This window comes from Bos mutus, chromosome 6 (assembly GCF_027580195.1).
Source record: "Bos mutus isolate GX-2022 chromosome 6, NWIPB_WYAK_1.1, whole genome shotgun sequence".
Lineage (NCBI taxonomy): Eukaryota > Metazoa > Chordata > Mammalia > Artiodactyla > Bovidae > Bos > Bos mutus.
In genome coordinates, this window is record NC_091622.1 from 40,310,805 (window position 1) to 40,331,652 (window position 20,848).

Here is a 20,848-nt window from a genome sequence, read left to right on the forward strand (position 1 = left end):
AATTCTATGGTAGTTGGAATGTCATAAATTAAGCATAATTCATTAGAATGGGCATAGTTAAGGAAATTACTGATTCTGTCTCATTTTCTTTTGACATTCCTTTGTAGTTCTCTCAAGCTAAATTATTCAGCACAGATTTCTGAGAATATATAATCTAACACACTCAACTCAAATGTAGCATTGAAAAGACAAAGTTTGGCAACGTTTTATTTTAATGAAGATTTGAATGCCTGCCAGGATCACTGGAATAATTGCCATTTGGGTTTATATTAATGAACACATTGAAGTGGAATTGTAAAAAATGGAAAAAGATCTGACTTTATGGGGTTGGTTAACCACTAGCAACTTGCAGTGATGAATGGTGCCCTGGATTTGTTGTTAGTTTTAGCCACAAGACACTCAAAGTTGCACAGCAGGCTCTTTAAGGAACATGTACTGAATTTGAAAAAATTATTTATTGGGCTCCCAGTGATTTATTTGTATGAATTAATTAGTTCATCCAAAGAGATGAGAAGGAGTAATACTGTTAAAGTTGATCCACATAGCATCTTACCACCACCGTGTGCTTGGGTTCTGGGTCATGAAGACTGGGTTTCTTGTACAACAAATAGTATTCATAAACCCTTAGAGGAAGCAGCTCCTGAATTTGCTGTGTATTCATTTCTGATACTGTGCTAAGTGAAGTAGCAAGCCTTGACACACTCAGAAGACAATTATTATTATTTTTAAAAATTCTTGATGCCTCAAGGGATATGTGAGTTTGAGGTCAGTAGACACATGACTCCCAGACTAAAAAACTTTATCTCAGGAGGATTAATTAAACTAACTTGAGAAATCTGTAGGGTTCTCTAGAAAAATTCAGTAGAATATTTTATTGATTTTTGCAGAGTACTGGTTGTTCCTCTAAACCAGATTCTCCCTCTATCCACATACACTGCTATCCAGGTAGAGATGACATTTCTTAGCTTCCCCTGACAGTTTATGTGGCTACTGAGCCCATGGGATGTAATGAGAGTGACATACATACACACATATATATACACATATATCTTTTTTGTTACGTCTAACTTGGCACAATCACCTGCCCCTGTCTATGACTCTTTCATCTTCTCTCAGGATAGTAACATGAAAATGACCTAGTTTTACACAATGCAGATGCGGCCAGTAGCCCAGCCAAGGGATGCAGGGCAATGTGCTGGAAGGAACCTGGATCCTTGAATGTCCTGATGAAAGAAAATTTCCCCATCAGCCTGGACCAGCCCTCCTGTGACTTGAGAGAAAAATAAAATTTGATCTTTTGTTATGGTAAAAAATCTAGAAGATTTTGGAAGTGTTTCTAGGAAATATTTGCTTTCTATGAGAGTTGTTCTTATGCAAGTTGTTTTTTAAAATTACGTGCATCTCTAGGTTGCATTTTATGTTTAAAACATTGCAGTTTATGTTACATCTTTTGATTTTTCACAAAATCTCAGTCAGGATGTCATTAGGAGAAATACTATGTCAGTTTCTCCAATAATTCAAAACAGAGTGAAATCAAACAAAAACAAAGTGCACTCTTTCCCAGTGCGTCCTCAGGGCAAGGTGCGGGCAAAGACATCTTACGGAAGAGCTTCTAGACAGTACCATGATTCAGAGAGACAGCAGGAGGACGGTGTTGCTAATGATAGTAATAATGATGGGAGTAATGATCATAAACCTGCTTTTGGATTGTCATCACGTGACAGGTTCTGTCTCTGTGTTTTACTTCCATTATCTTTGCAAAACATCTGTGAAACGATGTTTCTCCAGTTTTGCAGATGACATAAGTGAAGCCCAGAGAGGTCAAGTCTCTTGCCCAGTGGCAACCAGAACTGGCAACCAGAACTAGTCACATTGACATTTTACTCCAGAATACGTGCAGTTTTGTGCAGAGATGAGTTACCTCTCCAGGACTGAGAGTGCTGTCCTTAAGAGAACTTTGCTTGCAAGGTTGACCAGGAGACTGGGAGCCCATATGGTCATGCAGGTGAAAGATGGCAGCTGTGTGTGTGTGAAGAAGCAACCGTGTAGAAGAGAAGAAAGGGGTAGATATGAGATATGAAGACTGGACAACTGACTGAACGTGGAGATGAATCAGAGGCAGGAGCTTCTAAGGGAAGAGTTCAGGAAGATATTTGAGTTTCTAGGTGACCAGACCAATGGAGAGAATATTTATTGAGAAAAGATAGGTTTAGGAGGCAAAGATCAGTTAAATATCATGCATATGTATTTCACTTAATGAAAGCAAAAACTATTATTTAGATATTATATAGATGATACAGAATGAATTTTATCTGTGATTAAGGTCTAATACTTTAATTCCAAAATCAATTTCTGAGTGGTACCATGAGCCAGATGCCTGGAATTATGAGTGGAGAATATTGAGGTGCATCAAGCTCGGGACATGGTCTTTAGGAAGCTCACAGATTAAACAGAAATAAGAGTCTTAAGTCTACTTTTTATTTCTTTTTTTTTCTCGAGTTCTAACTTTGTTTGTTTATTCGTTTGTTTGTTTTGTTTTGTTTGTTTGTTACTTTCATAGAGGGAGAGGGGGAATGCTGGGTAGAGTTGTTATGGCCCTTCAAGGGTGAATCCCTCTTTGAAACAAGGATGGAATATCATGCAATCCATAAACTGCTGCCTTCCCTATGGGGACTCTCAAACAAACAAAGAGGAGCCTGAGAGTTGGAAAGTCAACCCACTAGACTGAAGTGTCCCCAAACAGGGAACTTCTGGTCAACATGGATATAATGGTTACTTGAAAGTAAAATTAAATGTTCATGATTAATTATTCATTGTCAGCTAAAAATAATTAATCTTTAGGATATATGTCAAAAGAATCTACCCCTGCTTCTGCCACACCCACATAAATACATGCCTATAAAAATTACCTAGAAGAATAAAGAAGAAAATTAATAGTTACCCCAGCAAGGTGGAATGGAGAGCTGATTGTAGATAGGATAGTTACATATTTCAATTTACACCCTGTTTGCATGGCATCTTATTAGGTTAAGATAGAAAAGAAACAAACCAGGAAGCATTCAGTTGCCCAAGTATATATGTCACATAAATGCATGTTTAATGCAATATATTTGATATCACAGGTCTACCTTATGAATTTTAGTTACCCTAGTACTTAGAAGAATGAGAGGAAAATACTAAAGGACTTTAATGTCTATTTTTCACATTCTAAATGAAAGGGATTATGCAGAACATTTCTCATTATCTCCTCATTTATATCAGTATTAATGTCCTGAATCTTCAAATTAAAATTTGATGCCCTGAGAGGCTATCTGCTCATGGTGAGAAATGGCAGTTGAAAGGTTTGAGCCCAGAAGAGCACACGGACCATGCCAGATTTGGGAGTCAGAAGGACAGCCATGTTTATCTGCTCAGACCTGTAGACAACCTTCTCCTCAGAAAGCCCTGCTTCTTGGAAGTCTGACAGGAAACTCTGCTAGGGCATAGAAAATAACATTTTCACTGTTCTTATACCTTGAATCTAAAGTACATGAGTAATATTTTGCACTTAAGGAAGAGTTTTATCTCACTCTTTCAAGAGCTGTACAAAACCAAGTATTACCCACCTCCCTTCATGATTGGAAGGGAAGATCTTAATCCCTAATTTGCTAACAGGGAAACAGAAGCTGCCAGGGATGAAGCGATTTGCTGAAGGTCACACAATCAGTCTATAAAAGCCTCAAGACTAACTCTGAGGGCTTGTAACAAAAGAGAAATTGCCTCATACAATTAGCAGCTTATTTTTCTACCCTAATCACCTGATTCCACTCTTTTCCAGGCATGTACAAAACTCCCAGCTTCTCCCTCTCCACCATAAATGGGATTTAGAGCTTTTAATGTTCATGTTCTTTGTAAAAATGTAGATCTCTATAATTTCACCCTCAGTTCCCTTAATCTATTTTTAAAGTGCAGAAGTTCTCAAATCCTTCGAGAAGGGTGGGGATGCCCCTTCAAAGAATTCTCCTCTCCTGCTGGTTCATTTGGCTATTACATCAAATCTTTTGTAGAAATCAGGAGGAAAGGCTAGTGCTACTTTTGGGAAAATACGTAAGATGTCTGGATTGCAGGCATAATATTGAGGGTGGGATTAACTGTGCTTGAAATTTACTTCAGACTGAATTTAGCCATTTTAACCCATAGCGGTTCCTCTTTCCTCACAAACACCACTGTGATGGACACCATGCAAGTGTGACTCCCTACAAATCTTGCCCTTTTTTATCCCTTTGCCTTGAGTTTTGGGATGTGCAAGGGTGATGGGAGATGTTAGGTCCCTGATTATGTTACTTTAAATAAGACTCTGATTTAGTAGAGTAGAGAGACTCTCTTACTGGCTTTGAAGAAGTTAGCTTTCATGTTATGAAAAAGTCTCTGATAGGGCCATTGGTAAGGGACTACAGACAGCTGCTAGGACAGTGGTCCCTAACCTTTTTGGCATCAGGGACTGGTTTTACAGAAGACGATTTTCCCACAGACCAGGGTGGGGGGATGGTTTCAGGATGATTCTCAAAAGAGGTGAGTAACCTAGATCCCTTGCATGTGAAATTCATAGCACGGTTTGAGCTCCTATGAATTTCACATTACTCAGGCAGTAATGTGAGTGAGTGATGGGAAGTGGCTGTAAATACACATGGAACTTCATTCACCTGCCTCCGGCTGTTTAGTCCAGATCCTAACAGGCCATGGACTGGTACCATTCCGTGGCCCAGGGTCATGGACCCCTGCACTAGGAGATGAGTGGTCCCAGGTTGACAGCTAGCACAAGAGTGAGGACCTCAGAAATACAATCACAAGGAAACAAACTCTGCCAACAACCATATGAGCTTAGATGAAGGCTCTTAAATCCGGAAAGAACCGTAGCTTTACCAATAATTGAATTATAGCCTTATGAGGTCCCAAGCAGAGGACCCAATTAAGTCATTTTTGGACTCCTGACCTTCAAAACTGTGACATAATGAATGTGCATTTCTTTAAGTCACTAAATGTGTGATAATTTATTACACACAGTAGAAAACTAATATAGACATCTTGTACTTTTAGACATAAAGAGTATTAACACAACATTTTTAGGGAAGAATGACATTTACAAGTATTAAAGTGATACCTCAAAGATGTATTTGAATTTAAAAGATACTTTGACCTATTAAAATTCAAAATAGAGCAAAGGAAGCAGGGAAAGACTTGGAACAGGAAGTAGCCAGGTGTCCAAAACATATTAAGTCTAACTAGTTGCAAGTATCTTTCATCCTGTGCCTTGAAAAATGGGAAGAATATGCTGCAAATTATTAATTAATGAGAGGAAATGTCCAAAAGTCATAGCCATATGAAAAATTAATGCTCAGAACACCATTCATTATCACCTAGTGCTGACTGAAATTATGCTTGATTTTGAAAGAGAACAGCAAAGCAAGCTTATGAGTTATGTATATAGATTCTTGTATGACCTTCTAGGTCAGTTTTTTTCAAATGCAGCTTTCTGTTAGCAGTCTATTAAAATGGGATCTTTTAAAAATTAAGACTTTAAAAAAAAGATTAGTAAGCATCAGCCGAGATTTAACTGAATCAGAGTCATCTGAGGTAAGACCACTTACACACACCATCCCACACACCAAAGGCTTAAGATTCCAAGTAGTCATTTTAACTACTAATATTTGCCATTATTGGGCTCATCACAAAGAGGTCAATTCAGTGTGTGATAGAAGCAACTTTATGGCTACAATCTTATATACCTTGTTCAGTGGTTCTCAAACTTGGCTGCACATTATAATTACCTGGAGAGCTTTATAAATCCTGATGCTCAAGCTTCTTCTGGGAGCAATTATATCAGAATCACCAAGCATAGTACCAGTTATTTGTAGTTTTTAAAGTTCCCTAGATAATTGTAACATGAGATTGCTGATGTGTAGCTAACACCTTGCATCTTTCCACATACTTTTTAATATATAATTATGTAGCTCAAAACCCAAAACCCTGGTGGGGGATATTTGGGTCAACCATGACTGCCCCACTTTGATGGAACATAAAACTGAAGTTGACTGTTTAGGGCCACACTATAATAATTCTTTTTTGCTGAACTTCATGTTTACGATCTTAATTTATTAAAAAAAACCCTCCAAAACATCAAAACAAGGCAAAGTCCATGTAATGAAGTTACATTATCCCGATTTGTAGAGACGAGGACAGAGAGACCACTGATTCGAAGGGATCTCCCTAGACAAATCAGATATGGACCTGAGTCTGAGTGACACCAATGTTTCTGATGTTTGAACTGTACTTGCGAATCTCAATGTATGGTCCCCATACCAGCAGCATCAGCATTGCTTTGAAACATATGAGAAAGGCAAATTCTCCACTCCAATCTCAGACCAACTAAATCAGACTCTTTTGAACTGGGGTCCAGCAATCTGTTTTAATAAACCCTTTATGTGTTTCCTGGCACAGTAAAGACTGAGAAGCACTGTACTGTATTCTTCATTTCTGTCAGTAGCCTGCTTTTGAAGACCCAGTTTAGCATGTGGTAAGAGAAATTAAAATGTGGGGATAAGATATGGTGAGGGGCTAAGGAATTCTCTCTCACTATCTTCTTTTACTCCGATTTCCCACTTAAATTAACAATATATTTTGGAGAAATGCTATCAGATATATAGGACTGGGAAAAGGCTGGGTGGGGGCACTCGCAATGTTTACTTTCAGGGATGTTCAACTACTTTCATATAAATACAGCTGTTTTAAGATGTTGATGAATAGTTTATCCTTTTAATCAAAATATAAGAGTTTTAAAAGGTTTCATTAAAAGTGAGTATCTTGGGTCTTTACCTTTCTATTCTACACACACTGAGGATGGCACGCTGACCCCCTCAACACCAGGCTCCTAGCCTGGACTGAGGATCATTGGCACTGCATTGGCATCCTGCTGGTGAGAGCCTGATTCTAAGATAGAATGTTTGAGAGCGAGGGGTAGAGATAGGGACAGACACGCAGACAGAGGGAGACATCTATCTTTAGGACTGACCAGGCGAAGCCCATTCCTCACCGTCTGATCCCAGCCTAGGCTGGCTCCAGAGGCCAAGGCTCTCATCACACTTGTTTGCACCATTGTCTTCAGTCTGGGTCCCCGCCCACCCCACCATGAGTTCCTTGAGGACCCTTTTCCCTCATGAAATGTTCCTGTGGGCACAAAGTATGGAAAGCACTGGTCTGGGAGTCTGGTGCCCCACAGGTCCTCAGAACATGTTTACCATCTTATGAGTGATGATAAAGTTGAAGACAGCATGGTCTCAGGGTAAGTTGAGATAATCTGCTATGAAGAACAGTACACAAAGGTACCAGTAGCTACAGAAGGACTTGTGGTAAGACTGTATATTTCTGCCTCCCAACTCCACATATTGCTGAAGCAATACGTGAACTGTGAACTTCCAGTTATTCAAGCTGGTTTTAGAAAAGGCAGAGGCACCAGAGATCAAACTGCCAACATCTGCTGGATCATCGAAAAAGCAAGAGAGTTCCAGAAAGACATCTATTTCTGCTTTATTACCAAAGACTTTTATGCCAAAGCCTTTGACTGTGTGGATCACAATAAACTGGAAAATTCTGAAAGAGATGGGAATACCAGACCACCTGACCTGCCTCTTGAGAAACCTACATGCAGGTCAGGAAGCAACAGTTAGAACTGGACATGGAACAACAGACTGGTTCCAAATAGGAAAAGGAGTACGTCAAGGCTGTATATTGTCACCCTGCTTGTTTAACTTCTACATCATAAGAGTACATCATGTGAGTACATCATGAGAAACGCTGGCCTGGAAGAAGCACAAGCTGGAATCAAGATTGTTGGGAGAAATATCAATAATCTTAGATATGCAGATGACACCACCCTTATGGCAGAAAGTGAAGAGGAACTAAAAAGCCTCTTGATGAAGGTGAAAGAGGAGAGTGAAAATGTTGGCTTAAAGCTCAACAGTCAGAAAACTAAGATCATGGCATCTGGTCCCATCACTTCATGGGAAATAAATGGGGAAACAGTGGAAACAGTGTCAGACTTTATTTTTGGGGGCTCTAAAATCACTGCAGATGGTGATTGCAGCCATGAAATTAAAAGACGCTTACTCCTTGGTAGGAAAGTTATGACCAACCTAGATAGCATATTAAAAAGCAGAGACATTACTTTGCTAACAAAGGTCTGTCTAGTCAAGGCTATGGTTTTTCCAGTAGTCATGTATGGATGTGAGAGTTGGACTGTGAAGAAAGCTGAGCGCCGAAGAATTGATGCTTTCAAACTGTGGTGTTGGAGAAGACTCTTGAGAGTCCCTTGGACTGCAAGGAGATCCAACCAGTCCATTCTGAAGGAGATCAGTCCTGGGATTTCTTTGGAAGGAATGATGCTAAAGCCGAAACTCCAGTACTTTGGCCACCTCACGCAAAGAGTTAACTCATTGGAAAAGACTCTGATGCTGGGAGGGATTGGGGGCAGGAGGAGAAGGGGACGACAGAGGATGAGATGGCTGGATGGCATCACTGACTCGATGGATGTGAGTTTGGGTGAACTCCGGGAGTTGGTGATGGACAGGGAGGCCTGGAGTGCTGCAATTCATGGGATCGCAAAGAGTCGATACAACTGAGTGACTGAACTGAACTCCACATTGGAGAATGTTCTAATATAGAAGGAGTAGCTTATGGTTCAGGGGAGAGGAGTGAAAATTGCAGGAGCAAAGTCCCTGAGAAAGTTTTAATAAAAGGCAGGAGATCCTGAACGGACGTGAGGGACTGAGTGCTGTTAGGATCATGTATGCAGAAGGGATGTTAAAGAATGCCTGGTCAAAGACAGGTAGATTAGGCTTGGAAAGTTCTGAGACATCTAACCTGATTACTTGCAACTTCTTCATGAATTATTGCAGGTTGCTCATTAGAATGCAGGAAGTTTGCTAGTGATTGTGGAGGAGTAATGTAGTAGTATAGGTAGGATGACAGTAAAAGTTGGAAGCAATTCTTTCATAGTCTTTAACTTAAGATAAATAATTTAGCATGATCACTTCATGACAAATAGATGGAGAAATAATGGAGACAGTAAGAGACTTTATTTTCTTGGGCTCCAAAATCACTGCTGATGGTGACTGCAGCCATGAAATTAAAAGACACTTGCTCCTGGGAAGAAAATCTATGACAAACCTAGACAGCCTATTAAAAAGCAGAGACATACTTTGCTAACAAAGATTTGTATAGTCAAGGCTATAGTTTTTCCAGTAGTGGTGTACAGATGTGAGAGTTGGACCATAAAGAAAGCTGAGCAATGAAGAAATGATGCCTTCAGACTGTGGTGTTGGAGAAGACTCTTGAGAGTCCCTTGGACTGCAAGGAGATCCAACCAGTCTATCCTAAAGGAAATCAATTCCAAATATTCATTGGAAGGACTGATTCTGAAGCTGAAGCTCCAAGTACTTTGGCCACCTGATGCAAAGAGATGACTCACTGGAAGACCCTGATGTTGGGAAAGATTGAAGTCAGGAGGAGAAGGGGATGACAGAAGACGAGATGGTTGGATGGCATCACTGACTCAGTGGACATGAATTTGAGCAAACTCCAGGAGACGGTGAAGGACAGGGAAGCTTAGTGTGCTGCAGTCCTTGGGATGGCAAAGAGTCAGACACGACTGAGCGACTTGACAACAACAACCTAGGGTTGGACAACCTCTTGTACTGGGCTATGGGTTGTTGCAGGAATAGAACTTTGACTTACTTTCCTGTGTTATCACACAAGTAATACAGTTATCATCCCTCTACATGACATGCCTACATTTGCAGGACTCATCATTTCCAGAGAAGCTTTGGGATTATTGGAATATTTGACATGGAGCTAAATGTTATGCAATTAATTTATTTACTTATATCAATTTTAACAGCTTTATTGGAATATAATTTACAAATCATACAATAGACTCCTTGAACATGAATATGCCAGTGATATTTAGTATATTCACAAAAGTGTGGCCACCATCAACACAACTTAAGAATTCTTAAGACTGTTTTAATCATCCAAATGAGAAACCCTGCTGCCACACCCCTACAAATGCACTGTCTGTCAATCTTTTCTCAGCATTTTACATAAATGCAATCATACTTTATATTGTTCTTTATGACTGGCTTCTTTGACTTAAAAAATATTTTAAAGGCTCATCCATGATGTATTTCATTTTTTATTATTGTTGAAAAAATTTGTATGAATGTAGCATATTTATTTATTCAGTTTTCAGTTCATAAATATTTCTATTTTTTGCACTTATTGGCAATTATGATTAATGCTACAGTGAACATCATATACAAGTTTTTTTTGAGTATACATAAGTTTTTATTTCTTTGGGAGTATATACCTAGGAGAGGAATTTCTGGGTCATATGGTCACTCTTATTTAACTTCTGAGAACCTGCCATATTGTTTTAGAAAGCAGCTGTACCATTTTATACTCCAGCCAGCATTGTATCTGGCTTCCGACTTCTCCACACTTGTTTTTATCTGTTTTATTGTAGACATCCCAGCGAGTATATAGTGGTATCTAATTGTGACTTTGATTTTCATTTTTTGAAACTAATTATGTTCAGCACCTTCTCATGTGCTCATTGGCTATTTGTATATCTTCTTAGGAGAAAGGTCTATTCAAGTCCTTTGCCCATTTTTAAATTGTGTTTCTTGATTTTGGATTGAGTTGTAAGATTTCTTTATGTAGTATGGATACATAGTCCTTATTATGTATATGATTTACAAATATTTTCTCCCATACTATAGGTTGTCTCTTCAAAAAAATAATGAATATCTCAATTAGTGACATGGAAATGACTTTTTGATCTTAAGGACTTGAGATAATTGGTGTTCAGGAACCCAGTGGTTAATTTCCTTTCTCTGATGCTAAGCTGGTTCAGATTGCTGTCATTCTGTAAAATAAGAGTGTGCTGCTTTAAGGCCTCTCTTGCTGTATATTAGACCACATTTGAGTTGTACTCTGACTATAAGAAAATGAATGAAAATTAAAGGGTCACTCTTCTTTTATTTATCAGAGACATTGATTAGTAATATTTTGAGCAAACTATGAAGCCCATTCATTTAAAGAATTATATAAAATATGCTTTGGGCACATTCAGATATTTTGGATATTTTTCTCATGGGATGGAGTAAGGGAACAAAAAGATAATGAAGAAAGAATAGAAAAATTAAAGACTGGAAGGAAGGGGAAGAAGTGAAAATAAGGAGACAAGAGTTGACATGAAGAAGAGATAAAGGAACTAAAAGAAGGAGAGATTGGAAGAATGACGAAATAGAGAAGGGATCAGGAGGACAGGAAAAGGAGATGAAAAGAGGCCAGGAAAAGAGAGGGAAGGGGAGCAAAGAAAAAGAAGACAGGCAGGCAAAGAAAAAAATAAAACAAAGCAATGAAACAATGCAGACTTCAGAGCCTGGCCAATTTTTCACGAAGGGCCACTTGTAGAGGATAGACTGCAGAGATGCTGGCTCCGAAGGTTGATGATGGCAGTAATCGTGATTCCAATTTGCAACAAATGGTATGAAAGGCAGCAGGACCCCAAATGGAGAGCCCTACACTGAAGGCAGTGAAGTGATAACACAGAAGTAGTGGAGGAATGCAGGGATGCTGAGAGGTTAGTTCTCTACTTGACAACCATTTTGCATCTGATGCGTATTCCACTGTTGCAAAGAAAAAGAAAAAAAAGCTTATTTATCACAAGATCTCTCATCTGGAACAAGGAAGTTTGGATGTTCACAGGAATGCCTTTAAAGTTTTATTCTGTGATGAGCTTTAACTTAGCATTTACTTTTATCCAAGACTTGGTCGTTTTCACCTCTTCTCTTCCTCGTCCTCACCACTCAGTGGGTTGCTGCTGTCAGTGGTCAGTGCAACTGACTCATATCAACTTCTTCCTCTCTCTGGTGTGGCTTCCCTGGTGGCTTAGACAGTAAAACGTCTTTCTGCAATGCTGGAGACCTGGGTTCGATCCCTGGGTTGGGAAGATCCCGTGGAGAAGGAAAGGGCAACCCACTTCAGTACTCTTGCCTGGAAAATCCCATGGACAGAGGCGCCTGGTAGGCTACAGTCCATGGGGTTCCAAAGAGTCAGACACGACTGAGAGACCTTAATTCTTGAGCCTAATTTTCAAAGCCCCTTTCTTTTTATACCTATTTATTTGTGTGCATCATCTTGATAGATTATATATTACAATGTATAATATAAGTCCTGCTTGTGTGGGGTAAGCACCTAGTTCCATTGTATCTTCTTCCTCACCACCCTAGTCAGTCCCCACAAAGGCTGTCAGAAGAACTGCATTTCAGAGAAGCAGTGGAAGGAAACATTTAGGAAGCGCAGGCAAGGAGAGTGGTGAGGAACGGAAATGGGATAAAAAGTCCATGGATTCAGAGAGAATAATGGTGGAAAGTTGCATGCAATATGCATGTTGGATCCTGATAAAAATATTCTGAAAAGGCAACTAGTTTTACAAATTCTCCAGGTAAATTTTTGTATGGATACTGTAGAAGAGGCAGGGTTTTTCATCTGCATGAGGTTGGACAGAGAGAGCATTGAGATGGATAGATTGAAAGAGGCTGGCATCATCAGAAACCTTTGGACGCTATAGATTCCTACAGACCATGGAATGGGGACTGTAAGGGAGAAGATGTGAGGAGGAATCAAGGTAATTTCATCTAGTTCCCAAGGGGCACCTGTAGCATGTGTAACTATGGTTTACATACGTGTAAGAGTGGAATACCTGTTGGGCTGCATATGCCATTTAATATAAGACCATTTACTACTTTGCAGGATGAATTACTTTCAAATAATTTCTTGACAGCAAGTGTTCTCTCCCTATTCATAACCAGCAGTATTTATCTTAATGCTAAGCACATAGCAAGGCATCCCTAAGACTGTGTACTTGGCAGATTGCCCAGTCCACTTCTTGACTCTCACCCTTGCCCTTTGGTGTGCAAGGAAAATCACAGCTCTTGAAGATGTTCCACTCAGGAGGGAGCATGATAGATCCACCTGGATCATAGAGAACCAGAAACAGGGACCTACAGACACCTGTGGTCCAGAGCCATGGTTAACATGGTCTTTCAGAAACTATCAAACTTATCATGACTTTTCTCCAATGCCAGGAACAGAGTTTTTTGATGGGCCCCAATCTACACACAACTAAACTTATAGATGTTAGAGCTTGTTGAAATTATGGCAATATAACTGAAAGGGAAAAAGAAAATCCTAACTAGGAATTGAATTGAGTAAACCTTTCTTCTGTACTCATCCTTGATTGATTGTATGAGAGATAGTGTACCAAAGTGGATCAAAGTCCAAATGGCCATCAACAATTTTCATATGTAGAAAAGATTGATAAGAAGTGTACATATGCTGAGATATCACAGAACTGCACATTTTCTACTTTTCCCTCTCATTTCTCAATGATCCTCTGAGAACTGTGTGAAAGCAGTCAGAAAGAAAGTTCTTACATTCTTAAATCCTCTGTAAAGAATCTGGAGCTCCTTCTTGGTAAATTTGCTCTGGGCTTCCAGAAGCTCGAGAGCCTCGGGCCGATGCCTGACGGTGGCCATTTCCAGTTCATCTTCCACGCTGTCTGTGGAGGAAAACCAAAGTCTTAAGAACAGTCACTGCTCACCAATGGGTATTCACAACAAACAGGAAAATGGAATGAAATGCTTACTGGATGCTTGTGACACTTCCACAGGAAGGATTCTCACACTGCCAATAAAGGTCTTTATATTTCCCAGGATATACAGTATTAAGCTAATTCTACAGAATAGTTTTTCAAACTTTCTAGTCATTAAATATCACAATATGAACATTTTTACAATATAGATTGAAAAGTGTAAAAATTATGAACAATCTTAAAACCTCAAAACACATTTGAGGTTTTTAATATACATATATATACACACACACATATATATAGACTTATATATAGATACATATATACACACTCTTGTGACCCCATGAGCTGTAGCCCACCAGGTTCCTCTGTCTGTGGGATTGCTCAGGCAAGAATACTGGAGTGGGTTGTCATTTCCTTTTCCAGAGGATCGTCCTGACCCAGGGATTGAACCTGGATCTCCGACAATGCAGGCAGGTTTTTTTAACCAACTGAGCCACCAGGGAAGCCCTATATATACTAAGTACTAGTGATAAAAATGGAATTTTGTTTAATAACAGTCAGTACCACACTTGTATCATGCAACTATGAGGCAGGACTCCACTAATACACTCTGAAGATTCCATTAAAATCAAGTATTTTGCCAGGGGCTACAAATAGGTCAATCAGATTAGGTGCTGAATTGAGTAAAGGACTCCATTGCTGGTTTGACTGGCATAAACCCAGCCTTCACATGGGATGGACTGGAGCCAAGGGGAGCTTCTGGCTATACCACACTGTGCAGCCAAGGGAATCCATACTTATGGATAAATGCTAAAATATTGTACTTTGCTTTGTGAAATATATATACATATAATTTCCCAAAGACTCTCTACACAAAAAAAGAATTTTGTGTCCATGTAAACTTGGGAGATTCTGTAAAGTTTAATGCTGTTTCAGAGCAAAGCACTGGAGAATTTTCAACAAAGAGTTCTATTTAACTTCGTTTAACCCATTGACCCCAAAGAGTATTTGTCCATTGAACCCCTTCTCTCCACAAGGAACCTCTGCTAAAATCTTCATATGGAATTAAGGAATAAGTGAATCAAGAAACAAATTATGTTGCCACTAAAGTTTCCCTTCCTCTGGAAAACTTTGAACCTTAGCTGCCTTCTGGAAAATTATTTCTCAAACTGAGGTTAGTGGACAGTTGGTGGATCTTGAATGTCTTGTTTGGAATTACAATGTTCTCTATGCATTTTTCTGAGAAACATAGACTGGGCAAAAGTAGAGGAAATTTTAATTACATTTTCTGAGCAGTCTCTCAATCATAGCATAACCTCCTCTGGACCCAACGACCCTTCCATTGGAAAGAAACAAGACAGAACATTAACTTCTCAACCTTTGCAACCACACAGCAAGCTGAACCACACTATCAACCTGGTTTCTCCCTCCAGCTGATGCAGATTTACAGATGTGCTGAGACTGAGACAAAAGACCCAGAGGATCAGTGTAAGTGCACTAAGTGTGATGATGAGCATCACATGCAGTATTCAAAGCATCACACTTGAAGAGTTTGCCTGCGGACTCTCCTTTACTTAGCTGACTGGTACCTCACTTCTTAATGACTCCTACTTGCCAAAGGGCTGTTTTTATTTCTAGAAGGCTGACAAGCTCTAAAAACATGCCTGAAATCATCAGCAATCACCAGCATATGAGAAGTTATAGCAGCAGCACAACCTAACCTAATCAAGACTCAGATTCCTGGAGGCAAACTCTGCAGAGAGCACAACATGACTCCAGAAAGGACTGGAAAATTCACAGTGTGACTCAGCTACTGTTTGAAAGCATGTGCTTTGGTTTTTTTTTTTTTAAACTCACTGTGCTGTGCTTAGTTGCTCAGTTCTGTCCAACTTTTGTGACCCTATGGACTGTAGCCTGCCAGGCTCCTTTGTCCCTGGGGATTCTCCAGGCAACAATACTAGAGTGGGTTGCCATGACCTTCTCCAGGGGACCTTCCCAACCCAGGGATTGAACCCAGGTCTCCTGCAATGCAGGCAGATTCTTTGCCAGTTGAGCTACCAGGGAAGCCCTTTCATTACACTACTTAGAATTTATTAAGTCCCAAGAGATGGGCTAGGTACTCTGCTGATGTAATTCTAATGCTCATAATAACTCCACAATGAGATAGAACTGTCCGTTTTTTACATAGCTGGATAATGAGTCGCATAGAGGTGAAGAAATGTGTGTCCCAGTGTCACATAGAAGAGGAGACAGGGGTTGAATTTATACCCAAGTTTTCGATGCCAAACCTTTTTTTTTTTTTGCCAAACTCTCTCAATACCAAGAGAAATACCATTGATTAAAAGGAGCATTTTTCTCCTCTCCTTTCCTGCACTGTCAACTGAGAAGTGAACTAAATCCACCAGGTCCGTCTCCTCCCTCCTGTTCTCTTTTTGTTGTTATTCATTCGATAGGTCGTGTCTAACTCTGTGACCCCATAGACTGCAGCACGCCAGGCTTCGCTTTTTAATCTACTGCAATCTGACTTTCTGTTCTTGTTATGGGTTAAATTATGACCCTTCCGATATGACTGAATTTGGAAGTATGACCTTTAAGAACATAATTAAAGTTCAAAGATGTCATAAGGGTGGGGCCCTAATGCACTGTGAACTCTTTCTTTACAAGAAGAGAGAAAGATAGCAGGGATACACAGGCACAGAGGAAAGGCCACGTGAGGACTCGGTGAGAAGGCAGCCATCTACAAATCAAGGAGGGAGGCCTCAGGAGAAACCAACCTGGTTGGCACCTTGATTTTTGGACTTGCAGCCTCCAGAATTGTGAGAAGCTGATTTCTGTTGTTTGAACCACTCAGTCTAAGGCATTTTGTTATGGCAGCTGGAGCTAATATATACACCTAAGTAACTTGTTCAAGTTCACACTGTCTCCAGCACCCTAAAGTCCAATTTTTTAAACATCCTGATGAGATTGTTAAAAAGAACCTTCATCCTCCAGAGAGCTTTTGCTCCAAGCCTGGCATATTTTATGTCATTTGAATACCAACAAAAAATCGTGTGAGACATATATCATTGTCTTTATCTAACACGGAAGAGAAAAGGACTTACAGAGATTTGAACCTGATGTGAACAGCCGACTCATTGGAAAAGACCCTGATGCTGGGAAAGATTGATGGCAAAACAAGAAAAGGGCAGCAGAGGATGAGATGGTGGGTTGGCATCACTGATTCAATGGAAATGAACTGGGGGTGAACTCCAGGAGATGGTGAGGGACAGGGGAGGCCTAGCATGCTGCAGTCAAAGAGTTGGACACGACTGAACGACTGAACAACAACACAGAGATTAACTAACTCAAGATCATGTAGCTACTAAGTGACAGAGCTGGGATTTGATCTCTGACTTTTCAATGTCAAAAGACCATGAGCTTAGTAATATGCTGTTTTAAGAGATAGCAACAGTTATATATATTAGTTAAAAATCTTGGAGACAAAGTATTTTAAATCAGAAACCAAGCAGCCAGGGAAACCCAGTGCTCTGGGAAAACATGCCTGGGTGCCTTGAGGAGATCACTGTGGTGGTGGCTGATGCCTTGTTGATTAGAAACACGTAGAATAAGGTTTGGAAGTGATGCGATCGCAGAGCTGAAAAGAACCCAAAATGTTGTTTGCTTTCCTGTATTTTGTTGTTGTTCAGTTGCTAAGTCAAGTCGGACTCTGCTACCCCATGGACTACAGCCCACCAGGCTCTGGTGGGCTGTCTTCCACGATCTTCCTCTGTCTTCCATTATCTCCTGGAGTTTTATCAAACTGATGTCCGTTGAGCCGATGATGCTATACCATATTTACCAGTGAGAAATCTGGGTTCAGATAGGCTGGGTGGTTTATTTGGGCATAAAACAAGAAGCAGGTGGCACTCTGGTTCCCTAAATCATCTCGAGGCTTCCGCAAAGGTGTAACTATGCAGAAGCCTTGCTGTCAGAGTAGCGCTGCTTATTCAACAGTGCTTTTGCATCCTGACAAATTGAATATAACTAGTGTTTTAACTCACATGTCTTCTAACAGATCTGTTTTTAATCAGATGACAGATTCCCAAACCCAGATACCCTTGAGCTTCTCTGTCTCTTTTTACTTTTTGTTCCTTAGACTTTAGTCTCTTAGGGCCAAGATGTCCTATGTCTGAGCCAACTGTCCCCTCAGGCCATGACACAGTTGGGCTAGAAATTGGAATTCAAATCACCTGGAAACAATAGTGAGTGTGTTAGTCTTTCAGTTGTGTCCAACTGTTTGTGACCCCATGACTGTAGCCTGCCAGGTTCCTCTCTCCATGGAATTCTTCAGGCAAGAATACTAGAGTGGGTAGCCATTTACTTCTCCAGGGAATCATGCCTACCCAGGGGTCAAACCCAAGTCTGCATTACAGGCAGATTCTTTCTTCTTAGCCACCAGGGAACAACAGTATGAGTTTTTAAAAATAGGTCTCTTTCTCTTATATATTTCAACTTCTCTTAAACTACAGTAGAAGCTTATTACAGCCTGATTCATAATTACACAAATTTGACTCTATCCAAGGTTGAACCATATTCCCAGAAACTAACTATAGAACATCTTGCTTTACAAACAAATCTGAGTGTGAAGCCAGCCTTCCTCAGACACACATTTATAAACAAAGCTTATAATGCTGAAATAAAACCTTTTTATGAAGAATAATGTCACTTCTTCCAAGAAGTTGGTTCAGAGATGAGCCCTTGCCTTATCGTAGCAGGGAACACTGTGAGACTGTTGGCATGTTCTTGCACCTGAGACCTGCCGGACTACTGAATAGCCCAACGGCATCTAATTTGGCAGACTGAAAATGCTCCATTTAAAATGATGTGAGATCAATGAATAACTACTTGAAGCATTCTAATCGTAATGGGTCTATCAATAGAAGGTCCATTTTTCAATATAGCGTGACCCTTCTTTAAAAAACGTATCCATTTTTATCATGAAAAATCACAAATACTAAAACTTAAAATTCTGTCTGAGCTGAAATTGATTTGTCTAGCAAAAAATTCAACTGACTTGACTTATATTGCTTTAGCTCATTTATAAAAATACCTTCTGAGTCTTTGCACCTAGTGTTTGTCCTTTATTAAATGAGCTTAAAAGTGATCTGATCTGTATGGCAATAACATGATGATGAGGATGATTACCTTCTAAAATTACATTGTTATTAACTATTTTGAAGCTTCATCCAGTGACACATTGGAAGAGGATTTAACTAATTTTGCTCCAGGTTTTAGCTTTCTACTAAGAGATTCTGGAAGATTCTTTACTATAGCATTGGAAACTGATCCTGAGAACTTCCAGAATAAGAGGGAGATGCTTAGTATTCAAGTCTGACATGTGTGTGCATGCTCAGTCGCTTCAGTTGTATCCGACTCTTTGCAATCCACTGGACTGTAGCTCGCCAGGCTCCTCTGTCCATGGGATTCTCCAGGCAAGAATACTGGAGTGGATTGCCATGCCCTCCTCCAGATCTTCCCCACATAGCGGTCAAACCCATGTCTCCTGAGTCTCCTGCACTGCAGGTGGACTCTGTACTGCTGGGCCACCGGGGAAGCCCATTCAAGTCTGACACATTGGGATAAAGATAAAGCTGCCTGGGAGGAGCTTTCCAAAGCTAATCTTCATGACATCTATGTAATTTCTTTCTTCCCTCTCTCCTTTAAAAACCTGTCCAAGCATAGATAAGATGCCATATATTCAGCATTCCGTTCTGTTCCTTAATTCCACGACTCCCAGTGCTCAAAGTGGTTGGAATTACAACCATTTGAGGAAACTTAGTTTCAGGGTTTCGGAGAAGGCAATGGCAACCCACTCCAGTACTCTTGCCTGGAAAATCCCATGGATGGAGGAGGCTGGTGGGCTGCCATCTATGGGGTCACACAGAGTCGGACACGACTGAAGTGACTTAGCAGCAGCAGCAGCAGCAGCAGTTTCAGGGGTTATGGAATTGGCTTAGGTTTGCACAGCAGGTGATAGCCGGTGAGCTGGGATGACACTTAGCCATCTTCTTTCATGTTTTATCATTTAACTTCTCTGAATAGAGAGTTCAAACCTGGGTCAGGCCCTAAAGCCCCTTTTTACATTTGCCAACTTTAAATGCTTAATCTCAGGAAAGTGAAGGCTTGGGAGCCCTCTGGACTCTTCCTGTCTTCACAACCATTCACCCACTCACCTAGTGGGAGCTATTTTCTGGTGCACAAGGAGAGTATAAACGCAATTATCTCGAAATTAATCATGCACAGCCCACAACAGAAAGCAATCTATCCATCTGAAGCAGTGTGGGGGTCATAGCACTTCCCAGAGCACCCTGAACAATTAGTACCCGCATATTTTTGTTAGTTGGACAAGCATTACTTCAATTCTGACCCTAAAAGCATGTTAGGACACAAAAAGCCCTTTATAATTAGCACTTTATCCTATTCATTATTCATATATCACATGGAAAATGAAAAGTATCGTGAAAACGGTCAATTATGTTGAATGTCCTCTGTTAGAGGTGGTTGTCGGCAATAACATTGCAGTTTCCATTCCAGGAGAACTTGAATTGCCTTGCAATTTCATGACTGAATTCAATCACTTATAAAACATCACTACTCAGAGGAAAATTGCTGGAGCTATTTCTCACAGCACTTATGAATGGATTGTCTCTACCTTATTTATAAACATAAATAACTCTTCAAACAAGCTTAGATTTTAAAATATAATCACCTAATTGGAATGCTTGTTATTAGCATGAACCATAATATTACCTTCAGTCATAAATAGCCCCTTATGATAGGAGCTATTGTTCCATAGGTAAGGTCTGGTTGTTTTTTTTTTTTTGGTAAACAAGGGAAATAAATATTGACAGTCATTATACACAGAGGAAAAAAAGTCTACAATAGAAATCCTGAGGTAGGGGGAAAAGGAACAAGAAATGTGATTGAACTTACACATAAAGGTATACCCAAAAGGTAGATATACCAGTTTGGAAAGTCAACAGCTGAGACAGACTATGATCAAAGAGAAAATTTAAAAAGTAGTGAAACAGAGATAAAAAAAATGATAGCCCATCATAATTCACTAAATTAAAAATGCCCCAATAAGAGTTTCTTCTGAACCTTGATAAACTTTCT

General features: G+C 39.9%; 1 protein-coding gene across 2 annotated transcripts in view; it reads right to left on the bottom strand.

The window, feature by feature from the left end:
• The window catches only part of KCNIP4 (potassium voltage-gated channel interacting protein 4), a 579,638-nt gene that overhangs the window by 93,298 nt on the left and 465,492 nt on the right, over positions 1-20,848 (bottom strand). For both annotated transcript variants that reach the window (XM_005897072.3, XM_005897071.2), the window contains exon 2: positions 13,533-13,657. In XM_005897072.3, the coding sequence (XP_005897134.1) occupies positions 13,533-13,657 (125 nt within the window). The remainder of the gene's footprint in view (positions 1-13,532; positions 13,658-20,848) is intronic.